Source organism: Saccoglossus kowalevskii, chromosome 4 (assembly GCF_978046115.1).
Source record: "Saccoglossus kowalevskii chromosome 4, keSacKowa6.1, whole genome shotgun sequence".
In the NCBI taxonomy this organism is placed as follows: domain Eukaryota; kingdom Metazoa; phylum Hemichordata; class Enteropneusta; family Harrimaniidae; genus Saccoglossus; species Saccoglossus kowalevskii.
The window spans coordinates 1,515,290-1,529,897 of NC_140644.1; the positions used below are offsets into that span (position 1 = coordinate 1,515,290).

The window sequence follows — 14,608 nt, forward strand, 5'->3', positions numbered from 1 at the left end:
TATGCTGATGTAATGGTCTATTTATAGACAGTGGGGGTATATATGGGGGAGTTGTTCAGCACTGAGTTCAGATCGGAGATCTCGTTGAATTGTATTGGAGTTTAAGTATCTTGTCATTGGAGTAGTGGAGTTTTACCGCGTTATTGTACTTGATGTTTGCAGAGTATAATAATACCAGTACCAGTTGAAACCTCATCTGTTGGCTTCATGTTCGTATGTTATCATCACCGCCAGGGAAGTCTTTCTGTTACTGTTGCCATTTTGGTATTTGAACCATCACACCTGTACTATACCAATTACGGTAATATTACGTTGCGTGTGACATTGTCCTAAGTGACTATTTAAAAAAGTTGGATGTTTCAAGTTTTGGCTCTTTATCGATGGCATGGAAAAGAAATGTACAAGTAGAACATAACATGCACCACTATAACATGGACTCGCTAATTTGCATTGTTTGAGGTTACAACCAGAAAGGTGAAATCTGTGTGAACTTGTGACCATATGTTCACAACACTTGTCATACTATAACACTGGTATGTCTGAGGTGCATATAATTGCATTGTGGTTAGACCAAAAGATGGATACTGGTATGCAAGTAAACAATCGCACACTTGATTGTTGGTGTGGCACTCTGGGTCGGTGTAGGTTTTCTGTAAGGCGAGTCTACCCAACGAAGCAAATCTATCTGCTCCTTGTAGTTATTGAATGAAAGGACAAACAAATGATCTCAATTCTCTTCTGTAATAATGTTTATGACATGGTTGGAGAACACTGGTGTCTACTATGTGGTGACACACAAAAAATGTATTAATCGCTTTACATGTGTTTCAGCATCTGTTATAGATAGGCAATTGAAATAGAGACGTGCATGTTGATATTGTGATGGTTTATTACATTTCACTCCGTTTTTTTTCTATTATTTAAACTGAACATATCTGGATATACACAATAATGTTACGTTACACTTTTTATGTAAATTTGTCCATTACGTTCATATGCCGGGAATGAATTGATTGTAATCTTGACTTATTGATTTCAATAAAATGCATAATCCAAATACGATTCTCTGTTGGAATCCTGGCTTTGATGGCCTGTTATTATATAAAACAATTGTCATGGGAATGTATGAATTTAGGGCTTGATGTGAACAGGAAAACAGTTTTTTTTTTGTCAGATTTCTGTAACTGTTCTAGCCATGCACCTTGGTTCACTGCTAAATGGTAACATCGAGGTGAACTCCTGATCAAACGAACCTCGAGGTCGACTGAAATCTGTTGAAAAATTCTCAAATCCTTGTCCATATGTGAAAGAAGTAGATACTATTCTGTCGTCAGGGTATTGACCGTCTTTTTTATCATGCGCACACTGACCGGTATTCGGTGGTACTTGCAGTGTCACTGGTTGACTCTGGTAGCTGTGACTGTTAGCCATTTTGTGAGTTGGACTTGAACGCCCACTGCTCACAGAATTCCTTCTTGAATGGTTGTATTTAGAAGAGATAGTATCGAGTTCGTGATATTCGCTAATGCCTATCTGATCACCTGACAAACTACCACGACGGCTGATGGAACAACCATTAAATTCCCCGGGGTGCAAACCACCGCCACTGGTAGCATCCGAGCTTCGTGCCGAGCTGCGATGTGCAAGACTCCTTCGACGATAGTCGATGATAGATGCACGGCGTTTGGTTTGTCTCCAAGAATGTCGACACGAGAGGGCGATGATAATCCCAATGATAACCATAGTTGTTCCTGCCAATGAGCTGAATAATACACCAGCGTAGATGTCCATCAGGGGAGGTGTGTAACTCACCTCAGCTGTAGCAGTATAAAACATATATTCACAGTTAATGAGATACAGGTACATGACAGTTGGCCATGTTCAGTTTAGCAGCCAGAATAGTACCAGACAGGCAGATCATTTCTGAGTCAGGTTAAACATGAGTAACATGTTTTAGTGATCCTGGTAATTATTTCGAAAAATTACACACTGTCATAAGAAATGTAAATAACTGCCAATGGCCAATGAGAACAATTTGTTCACAGAAAGTTGTATTGTCATGTGTGGGAATTGTACTGATGGGACACCATACTCCGGATTGCCTTCACCTCGCTCAACGTCTCATAGAACAATTGCAAACCACTTATAATTAACTCAATATCATAAGTATGAACAGCATTTCTGAGTTCAAGGTTTGGCGATTTTTTTTTTTTTTGCCAGAAAAGATAATTGTTATGACCGAACTATGTATGAACAATAAGGGAAAATTACATCCTTATTAATACAATGATTTGTATTTTCAGCAACATAGAGATGGTCTGCGAAATGCCTGGCAGTGGTTATAGTGGGTACAGTATTTTATATATTCTATCAGTAGATAACAAAAAGTCTACTCACGGCAATTTTTCTCGTCCCAGGCATAGTGATAGCAATTTGGTCTGTTATTACAAACTAATGAACTGTCAATACACATCTCTTGACCACAGGCAAAATACGTCCCGTTACATGGGTCTGTGTGAACAAGGCAAGATTGTAGATTATGTGCCCGAAAGAGTCGCCATGGTAGCAATAATAAGGACTTAAAGGGAGATGGTCGTCGCATAGCGCGTGTTAGAATTTCATGCAAACATTGTATTTTACAGGCGTTGTGTACGTCGCTATGAATCCCATTATCGAACAGGACACAGCGCGACGACCACCGCCCTTTAACATTAAGCACAATCGAACCACGTCCATAATACGAAGAGTCCAGGAGCTGCATGCAATGATTAAGCAATAACCCCCACCGAAGGCGGGTATACCATGAGATATTGCACAATTCACGACATGATGAGTGCATATATGGAGTGAATTGTGTAATATCAAGTGGTATACCCAACTTCGGCGGGGGGTTATTGCTATTATATTATACCAGTATATTGACAATTCGATAAAACTAGTAAAAACAGAGTTTACTTTCACCCAACAACGACCGACGCTCACAACTTGGATCCCACCATTAACAAAAAGCAATATTATGGTTGTATAACTTTTCAGATGTTTTTAATTCAGTATTTTTTTCGATATTCTTCCAAAATTCAACCACTATATTTCCCTAAAAATCAAATAATACCGGTTTGATGTATTTCCGTATTAAACCTGTAGTCAATTCATGTTCCAGGGCCACTTGGTTTAGCCGTGCATTATCAGCCAATATACCATGGATTGCATATGCAAATTTTGTGTTTGGACCAATCAAATCAATGGATTAACATCAATATACTGGTATAATATAATAACAAATAACTGTTACATTTACAATCAGTGTATATCTTCCTAATCATGAACGCGTATTGCAAGCGGCAATATAAATCAATCAATAAACGTACCCATGTTCCTTTTCAATACGTCCGCCCCCTAACGACTATAAACTCATAGTTGCTGTCGACATGGGAAGTAAAGTAAGCAAATAACACCGAATAAACGGCAAGGTAAAGACTGTGTCTAATTATAGTAAACACGTACTGCGTGCGTGACTCGAACCGGCGCTCGCGTACGGCACCTAATCACCTAGCTTCACGCCACTACACGTCTTCCCCTCGGCCACCGGGCATCCCCAAAAAAGGATGCTTAATAACCGAGCTTATTACGTGCAGAGAACATGAAACCCGTCCACGCGATCCGCGCCACACAGCGTGGCCAGAATGCGGCAAAGGCCTTCAGATCTGGCTGTAGTAGGATGGTGAAAGTAATGGTACAGCATTGTAACAGTGAATAAGTACTGAGAACTAATTTTAAACTCATAGTTGCTGTCAACATAGGAAGTAAAGTAAGCAAATAACACCGAATAAACGGCAAGGTAAAGACTATGTCTAATTATAGTAAACACGTACTGCGTGCGTGACTCGAACCGGCGCTCGCGTACGGCACCTAATCGCCTAGCTTCACGCCACTACACGACTATGGCGTCTCTGACGTCAATATAACGCGTGCGCGTGTAAGCAATGTTTAAATATGCAACACAGTTTGGTTGTACAGTCGTTCACCACTAAAGAATATAGCATATATATATATATATATGTGCGTTATCGACGGACGACCACCAAACAACGCAATATGTGATGACAAACCTTACTCTTTCATTTACGTCATAGAAGAGGTTCTTTGTTACGAAGTTTAAAAAAAGAAACCTGTTTAACACATTCAACGGCATACTCACAGTCTATAAAGGCAGTGTATGTGGCTATAAAACTACTTTCAAGACTCAGAGTCCCCGTCACATATCTGATATAGACTCTGTTACTATAAGAGAAGACATCGGGGGCACTGCCGCTGCAGAATTTGTGTAGTAAACAGCTCTGATGGCTCAATCTATCGTACAGTGACACCTGATTCTCGTCACATATATTCATTTTATCCAAGGTAAATTCTTTGAACGATATAAGGAGCTGTAGAAAGAACACAACGAATACCTTCATGGATCGAATTTTACTTTAATGACACCCACCGTCTCAAATCGTATAAGCGATGGATCAATTACACTCCAGATTTGACTAAATTAAAGGGCGGTAGTCGTCGCGCCACGCATGCGCGAGAAATATGGGTCTCATATAAACAAAGATGGCGATTTTGGCTGTTGCGCAGATCAACGAATACAAACTGAGACGTAACCAAGCTTTATTTAGGTATTTTTTTAGGTGATTGGAAGGTATCGAAGGAGTCACCGGCGGTAATTAGTACAAGTCGCGCCCAGGTCAAACCTCATACTTGTTATTTCCATTAGACGAGCGCATTGAATTGTGGGAAAATCAATGTTAATCAACACAAATGTCGCACTTGCGCAGCGCGACGACCGCCATCCTTTAACAGAATCTTAGTTTAGTTATAGTGGCATAGTCTCATTGTGCGAATATACTTTCTTTTAAATTAGCGACATCTTGGATTAGAGAAATTAAAGATTAGCCATAATAACATGTTTTACGGTATGTATGGTTGTATTACTATAAGTTTGTTTGGTTAAAGTTTTGCGGGATATTCGGATTAAACATAACACACATGGAATAAAATATAAAATCGAGATGTATTTCTTTTCTTTTCTTTTTTCGTCAATAGCGCCTTACCATAATATGAATACATTGTAACAATGTGACACCAAATTATGCAATATTCACATAACTTATTCAGAACACATCGATACACGCTGAAAAATATCTGACAATAATATTCCCAGAAAAGTCATAAGCCTTAAACTTTTTGAATGGTTGATGTCCAAATAACACCCGTTAATGCTTCTAGTGTTTATTCCAATTTTCAATTAAATATTGAATCAATCAGGTATAACTTTCTCAGATTGGTCTTCATCAAAACTAAAATTTCATGATAAATTCTGAAATAATGGATAATTTATATGAAGAAATATTCTACTTTTGTTCGAAAATATAATCTAAACATTGTATTTCAGCGCAAGTTGCAATGTACATAACACAACATTCCGAGATGAAGCTGTACACATATATGAATATGTGCGATCTAGAATGGTGTTTTTGAATTAAAACGTCCTTATTAATAATTTATGATGCAACAGAAATTGTTATTTCATCATTCATCAGTTGTTTTTATGTATTTCTTAATTGCTTTCTAGAATGGGATTAAATCCCAATTACAGGATCGAAACTAGGGTAAGTTCCAGTTATTCGCGATAATCCGCTTCCCAATGTGACGAGGATGTTATGACGGGAACATTACATGGGACAAACAGTTTTGACGTTCCTTCCAACTGGACTCCGGCCAAAGATTCCAACATACAATAGAACAAGTCTTTCTGTACGAACCTTATGATTTAAAGGTGCCGTGATCTGCCATATACAATCGATATCGTTTGATTTAGCATTAGGATGGACTTCTACAGAGTTGATTTCACCTTCGATTCCACCAATTTCAACCACGCAGTCTAGAAAAAAAGCGTTGATATGCTTGTGATACAGTAATTATGTGGCTATGTGTACATAATACCTGATTTGTCATGCCAACAACATGTACAAAATAAAGCTGTTAATTCCCTTCAATCAATCAAAGTGTGTTGAATAAGTTATAGGAATAATATAGTACAAATTATGTGTAAGTTATTTAAAGACTTACCATGCATCTTTTGTCTGCGTACGGTAGAACTATCTGAAATGTTAACTAAGATACAAATCATTCTGTTATTTATTCACATTTAAAGTGGACAAACTTAAACAAACTTTTGTTGTGACAGAAAGACAAAACAAAACAAAAAATGAAAACGGACAAATAAGTAGATGGTTAATAGTATATATGATATGGACATTACAGGTATCATGGACCGCTAACATGCATATTATAATTGACCCAGAGGTCAATTCTGAAGAATAACAAATCGCAGTTAGGAAAGTGGAAATGACACGCACATTCATCAAAATAATTACTGAGATAAATGTATCCCATTTCTCATATATTGAAGTTGTAAAAATTGGTAAACTGTTTACTTCCTGTTGTTTAATGTTCGACATGTAACTTTTAAGTTGTCGTTTTGAACATGAATGAGTTTTTAATTAAATATCGATTCTGTAAACTATAAATGCCATCATTTCTAAAACGTGTATTTAAAAAGGTCATATAAACGTAGTATTTTAATACATTGTACGACAATAATACACTATTGTAACATATAAAAATATAAAATTACGATATTTAACCGGCGTTACCACGCAAGAATGTGAGTAAGTTATTTATTACCCACTAAGGGGGAATATAAATAAGGCGAACTGAACAATGCAATGCTTATGAGAAATGTTTAGAATGCAAATACATACTGATTGACACTTATACAAAGTTATAGTGCGGTAATTATTACCTGGTATGAAGTCGTAAAAAGCATTGAACCCTGTTTCAATAACAGTGTCATCGGTGGAGAATCTCATCCATAAATAGCGCCCGCTGGTGACAGTAAGTTCGGGTAAAATATTTCCACAATACGTGCCTATTAGCGGCGAGAATCCCCAACGCCCATCACGAATCTCCAGCACATCGAATGAACAGTCTACCGAACTCTCTATCATATAGTTGGAATCGAAGGTCAGGGAAATCACGTGCCCGAAAACGGCTGCGAAGAAGTGAAACGGTAACAAGCCGGTAATTAGTAGGAGACGGGGTTAGTAAGACGACTTTTAATTTGACGACGTGTTTAGATAATTTTGCATAGTTCGCTACATCTGATACACACGCCTGATTAGAAAGGTGATCACGACTGATTTACACGAATATACACCACATCTTATTGCATTTATATTATATTTTATTGTTCTTGTCATATATAAATGTGTAGTGCGCCCTCTAATAAAACCAATTTTGTAGGGATCTTCTCGAGCGATACTTTTTTCCCTACATTTAAAAAAAAAATCTTTTTGCAGATTTTGTCCAAAACAATTATTTCTCTCGACTTTCTAATTTCGCTTCGGGAATGCATTGATAGCATAATTACGATAGTCAGCCATTATGTCAATAGAGAACCAGTCAAATTACACCAAGATATCGCAAATTATCACACAGTTTCATTACACTGACATATCATAGGATAACAAATATATTTATTTTTCATATTTGTTTAGATAATATCAGTGTGAACATCATTTCGCTTTATATAATTCCAACATATATTAATAATAATTTGTTAGATAACAATATAATATCTCAAAATTATTAAATACACGTTAAGTAATATAGCTGAGCAGCCATTAATAATAGGTATATGTACCATGTGTGTAGATATATAATAAAAACTGGTTCTGAAAAAAAAATCCAATAAAAATGGCTATTCCGATAATAAAAATATGTATGGCAACATTTCATATTATATTATATTTGATGAATGAACCTACCTTCAATAACATAAACGCAGTCCAAACTATTCTCGTACTTGCCTGGGTGGTTTGGAGAATGGATATAGCCAGCTTCCGGTCCCTTCCATAAACCTCCGCATTCTGGTAGAATATCATACCCTTTAGGAAATCTATCAGTCGCCTGGTCATCACCTAAATACATAGAAACAGGCATTTAAGCGTGCTACAATGTAAATGCTATACATCTATAATTTAATTCTCACCACGTCAGATCTTCTATTTTAGAACATAATATGGAGACATAATAAAATATATTGAAGAAAATGACTAGAACAATGGGATAACATGATGTTGTATTCTATATACATCGGAATAAATGACTAGAAAATGAAACATTTATGAGCATGCACAGGGGGGGGGGGCAATCAAATGGCTAACCGTTGGGATTTAGAATAAATATAGCAATTTAGTATTATAGAAGTAAAGTATAAATTATGCATGAATCTTCAATCATTGAGCTCTTTTTGCGTTCACATATGTCAACGTTTCATTCAGAATAATAATGCAATAAAACAGATAATTTTTGAATTACTATTACATTGGACACAGTACTGATGGGCGGTTCAGGTGGTATAGTAATGCATTCCATTATTAAGTGGCATATTGTAGAAGGGGACTCGGACATACTCCCTGGGCTCAATTTCAGCGTATTTATATTCACTGGGTTGTGAATGAAATATTACATTACATCGTTAACTTTGCATATTAATTTGATACATGTAGCTGACAGCGAAATTAGGAAAACCCAGCAAATAATTACGCCCTGAACGTACATTACGTACATGTATGTATTGTTTGCATTGCAACTAGAAAATGCTCGCATTGAAGTAACCTTTACATCATGTAATCACATGGATATCGTAGAATAGAATGTTGTTGATACGAAATCTCTACTCGCATTGTTGTCATGACAACATTATATACGTACTTCATTTCACGCAGCGCTTTTGAGTTATCCTAATTGGATTAAAACATCTGAATATAAATTAGTCGATAGTATCGCGGATATCTCAAGGTGCATATTTAACAACATTATTCTACGTATGTTCGATAATGAGAATGGTGCAATCAATATCGCTAATATACCAACTTTTAATAGACCTTCATATTTTAATAATCAGTCTTGTAAATAATTCCATTAGCAAACCTTTTTTAACAATGTTTTCATGTTTAAATGTTAATATATTTATTTAAGAGCCAACATGGTATAACTTCATTAGTGGTAATTTCACTCTTCGGAGAATACTGTTATTCAAACCAAGAGTCAAAAAACATATTTATCAGCTTAGGTTACAGTATTAAAATTATTATGATGTAATGAGATTCAGTGTGCCATCCTTTATTGATGATTTAAGTCTGCATTTAAAAATTATCATTATCAATTAAGTCGATCTTTATAATAGATGATGTTGTCTGTGAGGTCTCGTCATGAATATCCAAGCTACGCACTGAAGAATCTGGTAGTGCTACTCGCACAACATATGCTTTTACTGAATAAATTTTAATGGGTGTAGTACAACCGCGGCAGAAAACACTTTTCAGATTAAAGTATTGAATATAATTACACAAATAACGAAACATGGAATTCTAACACTGTAGACAGACGCGCTACCTTCCACGGAACATTAACTGTCCTAAAACAAACAGCTCGAAATAGCGTGCAGTGAACGCCGACACACAGTGACTAATTAGAAATGTACGACTCTCAGATAATATAAACACGTGGATATATCTACACACACGTATAGACATGTACGGATTGAGTGTTCCCTGTCACAGTATCATTATGTTGATGTCGACATTGTCCTTGCGTTAACTGAAAATACAGCTTCTACATGTACAAATGAACTTGGTGATCTCAACTGGTTCCCCTGATGGGAGAGGTTACGACCCGGCATACGAGTCTGGCGTGGTTTCCTTGAGATGTCTGTGATTCACTCGCCAGGACTACAGTCGAATATTTCAGTAATTAATGAAACATACATAGCAATGAACTGAGTTAATAAATAACATTCTATCATCATGAATTTAGTTTTCTATTCATTTAACACCTAGCCATCATTTTGGCCTCTCTTACACATTTCTCGAAATTTTACATGGTTAAAGTGCGTGTTCTGCGTTCTGTGTTCCACTCACAATATTTTAACACAGAAAATTAAATTGAATTGGAACTTAGAATATATAAATTAACAAGCGATGCATAGATTTCTGTCAAACGTCAATATTTGGCAAAAATGTTGAATAAATACAGCTTACAATTTGTCGCGCATTGTCTGCAATCTGTTTTGTGTATGCACGGGATATATTATGCACCATGCGCCATAGCAGAGGCATATCGATGTTTGGTTATGAATGTTTAAGTATTTCACCGGAGGGGCATGGAAAAGAAAATGTCAACGTGTTTTTTGATACGCCATGCCTCAGGTAAAAATAAACCAAATGTTATCTGAGACAAGGCAACTACATCTATAACGATGTCACGATTATAAATATGAGTATTTATATTTCGGTGTTCAAATGCGACGATTTTTCGATCTATGTAGCCATGTAAAATTGACAAAGATTTCGCAAAGGCGCCCCCGCGGAAAAAAAAAAAACCTGTTCGGGTTGCATGGCGTTAATCTATTGATCAACGCAATATTTTACAGAAGAATCAAACTAACCGTCATTTACAAAAATACAACCATCATATTCTCTAAACATTAGATTCTAAACTAAAAGCCATACATTTTATAATGCGCTACATCATCACCCACGACCACATACGGTATTCTACCTTCGTTGGTTGAAGGTTATTTAACACATATATGTATATAATTAAACACTGAATGTATCATGCTTGTCATAGAATTAAATGTCACAGTGTATATTCGATACGTGATGAAAGACAACGATAATGTCAGACTATCTAAACATATATGTGTATGCGTTATGAATACGTGTATGTATCTCATGTATTCAGATAAGAAAGCTAGATTTACCATGGCGCGGAAATGATCAATTTTCAGTTACAAAAAGCCACGCAATTGTCGCCAATTACACACAATCAAACGTCGACAGATTTCAGTTATAGATGCATCTACAAAGCTGCACTGAAATCGAACAATTATAATAAAAATAAATTGTTCTGAGAATATCCGAGAGGAGGACTGGAATGAATCAATCCTTAATATATCAAAGATGCCACTATGCATACTTGTATTGGTTCTGTATTTTAATAATAAAAGAGTCTGCAATTTCCTCAATTGTTCAAATCACCATATTGACAAAGTAGAATGATACTCGTGTATGTGTGACAATATTTCATATCAAAATGTATCTACAATTATTGTTTTTAGTATTTGTCAACAGTATGTAAACCTGTTTGGTTCACTGTAATTATGTTTTGGGGAGAAACGGTAAAATTATATACATAAAATGCAATTTAGCTGCGTTTTTCATCGACCCCAATGCAACATATTTCCTTTTTGTTTGTCATTTTTTAATACTTCTAGACACCATAAAATACATTGTATATCACTATTAATATTTGTCACCAAGCAAAATTTTGAGAAGTTGAGGTATATCCTTGGCATATGAAACAAATGTGAAAAAAACAGACGAAAGTTATTTTCACATGTACAGTATATTATTGATCGATTTTTCCCGAACTGGGTCTGGTGATTCTATATTTTTATGTAATTTTTTTTATCCTTTTAATATTATATATCAAATATGTAAAAACAAAGAAAATAACAATATTTTAACTTATTCTATCTCAGGGAAGCGGAAATTTGTAATAACGTTTTGGATATTTAGTTAGACATTCGAATATACCTTGTAGCTATATGTCTACAAAAGAGTACGTGCCATGTAACAAATAGATCGAATCTTATTAAAATGCTGCGATATATCGAGCTGACAATTACTGAGCACACTAATATTTCTGGAAATGTGACCCGACTGTTTCGAAAAGTTGATTTTCAGTGTTTAAAGAGTAGTGTTTTCGTCTCATCAATCTGAATACTAGGTTGACCCTTGATTTGATTTTATAATAAAAAATACAATAAAATTGGGATACTTGGGATACCATTGAAATTGATTATCATATTTAGCAAGTCGTTAAAAGAATAATAAACAACAAAATATGCTAACTATCTAAGCCATCGTGACGTCGAATACAAATATTAAGCAAAACACAGTAGTGCCTGTATGTTTTAGTTTGTTATACACCCATTTGCACCCACAGCATAATTTGGATGGTTTAATTAATTTTGTTGATTCTCATTAATGTTTTAACGTTTTCACGTGTTAAAAAAGAAAGAAAACGACATTTCCTCATCTCGCTACCTGATAAAATGTGTTAGTTTTGCATAAATAAATAAGTTACATATATGCTGGAACTGTTGCATTAATATAGTGTTAATTCATATGCGCGTCACATATTAAACACACTTTCAGACAGCAGTGAATTCTATTCTATGAAAATGACAGATTCATCTTCATTTTGAAATTTCGCTAGTCATTTACGCTGTTAATATAATTATCACTAACACATTGAAGACAACGCAGCGATAATGCAGAATCCCCGCCAAGTTAATTGGAATTCAACCTTGTAAACACCAAATTGCACATCAACACACTTGTTACTATGTTGAAAACAGTCATCCATGCATAAATAAAATGCAAAATAAACACAAATCCCCAAATATATATATATATATATATACTTTACTCATGTAGTCGTGTCTTAATTTCTCTGTCCACGTATGTATATATATGTATATGTAGGGCTCTATAATACAAGTGACATGTTGTAAATCAGTCCAGCGTATCACAAACATTTTACATGAAAATAACGACGATGAAAGCAAACAATTACGTCAGTATGTGCACATGAAACATACATACGGTGTTCAGTTTAAATCTAATTGGTTGATGTATATACCTCCCCCTCGAGACCCGGAAACCGTTTAATAATTCAACTTTATCCGAATGCGCTGGTTTCTGTGATTAAGAAGACGGACAGTTGGCAGTATTATAGTTGATATATAGTATTGAAATATATTGTCAAAATCGGACTATTATACTAAAATAGGACTAGGATTTTTTCATAAACATAAATGTTGCGTTTGTAGGACAGCCAACAGTATTTGTTAGATGACAAATACGCATGTGCAGTGTTTGCTATTGTACGTACAAAAACAATGCATAGATGTATTTCATTATTTCAACGAATGAATTCTCACAAATCACAGTCAAATGTATCTATCAAACAACAATGCCGCTGCTAAGAATTGCATGTTCTCGTTCATGTTGTATATTTAAGTCAAATTATTTCATCCGACTTAGAGCTGGATCTATATAATGAAAATAGCCTACATCGGCTGGTCATATTATATTAGATTGTGAAACTACATAGATTATAGATAAATATACACAAATAGGGAGATGTTGTACCGAAGAAATTGGTTAAGTGTGTTCAAGAAAATGGAGTGAACCAATGAACCAATGCAGGATATCTTCCGAACGGGAAGTAGGTTATTTTCATGCATGTTCCACACGACTGAATTGATACTGTATGTACCATTCCCCTGTTGCTATTCTAAGGATGTCCATTAAATATACCTTTATAATTACTGCTACATATACAACAATTTAAGCCAGACATACTTTGCACTATTTTGAATATACAAATAAATAAAAACATCTTTAGAATATTTTTTTTCATTCGTCTGTGTATAAAGTAATAAATTGCTGAAAATTAAAAATAATGTAAAATATTTAAATAATATAAATATGTGTTATTTCATTAATAAAACAAACTGTGAGTTAAAATAACTTCGTAATAAATATATCACATGACTTACCCGATGATTCCTGGCCACCAGACGAAGCGATCAAGATCATTATGAAAACTGGAAAAAAAACAAAGAATAAACACATGCGTCATATGAAATATATTAGAAATTGAAATTAAAACAGAAATTGTCGAATATGTTCAACGTATACGACAAGAAAACAGAAGCGCTACCATATACGTGTTTTCAACAAAACATGAATTGAACTGCAATTTTTATATGATTTTTCAAGACTCCAATTCTTACTTCGGTTTTGCCGACACATACTCAAAATATTTTAGCAATACGAGGTCGATTAAAGTTAAGTGCCGTCATGAACGAGACAAATGGTTACTGGTCCAGATTCCGACGTATCAAAACTTGATGTGAACTACAGCTGCAAGCGAATATCTAACTGACGATCACTCAGGTTACTTCCACTAGGCTCTAATTACAAAAATGAAAATACTACTAATACGCCCACGTCAGTTCCAATAATGTTAATGAAATTCCTTCATTTAGCCTTATTTTATTCATTCCGACGACATTCATCTAAGCGATGACGCAAAGCATTGCGCTGCTAGTGAGGTATTTTGCTTACACACAAGTATTGTACAAGCTGTACACGTACCAGGTTGTGATAACAAACACGAGGTGTATGTTTCATAAGTAGTGTGTTACACACGTATGCAAATTTATAAGCTCGATATTCAATTAAACCCCATGCGTTCCCATTGAGGGAAATAGACATAGTTACATTACGACATTTTATGAAATATATAAAAGTATAAAAGAAGTGTTCCCTGTGCTATTGCATTTGGGTCGGTAATACACGATACAGCAAGAATTTGTTGGGAAACAGAATAAAAATGTATATGTGCGTCTAGACAA

At 35.2% G+C, this 14,608-nt stretch overlaps 1 protein-coding gene across 1 annotated transcript; it reads right to left on the minus strand.

The window, feature by feature from the left end:
* Positions 1 to 871: 871 nt before the first annotated feature.
* LOC100372680 (neuropilin and tolloid-like protein 1) lies at positions 872 to 14,151 on the minus strand. Its single transcript, XM_085497625.1, has 9 exons — positions 13,985 to 14,151; positions 13,748 to 13,795; positions 7,878 to 8,030; positions 6,854 to 7,102; positions 6,118 to 6,162; positions 5,811 to 5,929; positions 4,199 to 4,427; positions 2,398 to 2,511; positions 872 to 1,817 (listed from the first exon to the last, which is right to left on the minus strand). The coding sequence occupies exons 1-9, from the start codon at positions 14,001 to 14,003 to the stop codon at positions 1,171 to 1,173; spliced, it is 1,623 nt and encodes a 540-aa protein (XP_085353751.1). The 5' UTR covers positions 14,004 to 14,151; the 3' UTR covers positions 872 to 1,170.
* Positions 14,152 to 14,608: the final 457 nt, after the last annotated feature.

What these genes read in the sequence shown, in the direction of transcription:
- LOC100372680 (XM_085497625.1), bottom strand. An exon ending in TTTTTACGACTTCATACCAG is followed by an intron (nt 6,163 to 6,853) that starts GTAATAATTACC and finishes TTTGTATCTTAG; the next exon opens with TTAACATTTCAGATAGTTCT. An exon ending in ACGCAGACAAAAGATGCATG is followed by an intron (nt 5,930 to 6,117) that starts GTAAGTCTTTAA and finishes CTTTTTTTCTAG; the next exon opens with ACTGCGTGGTTGAAATTGGT.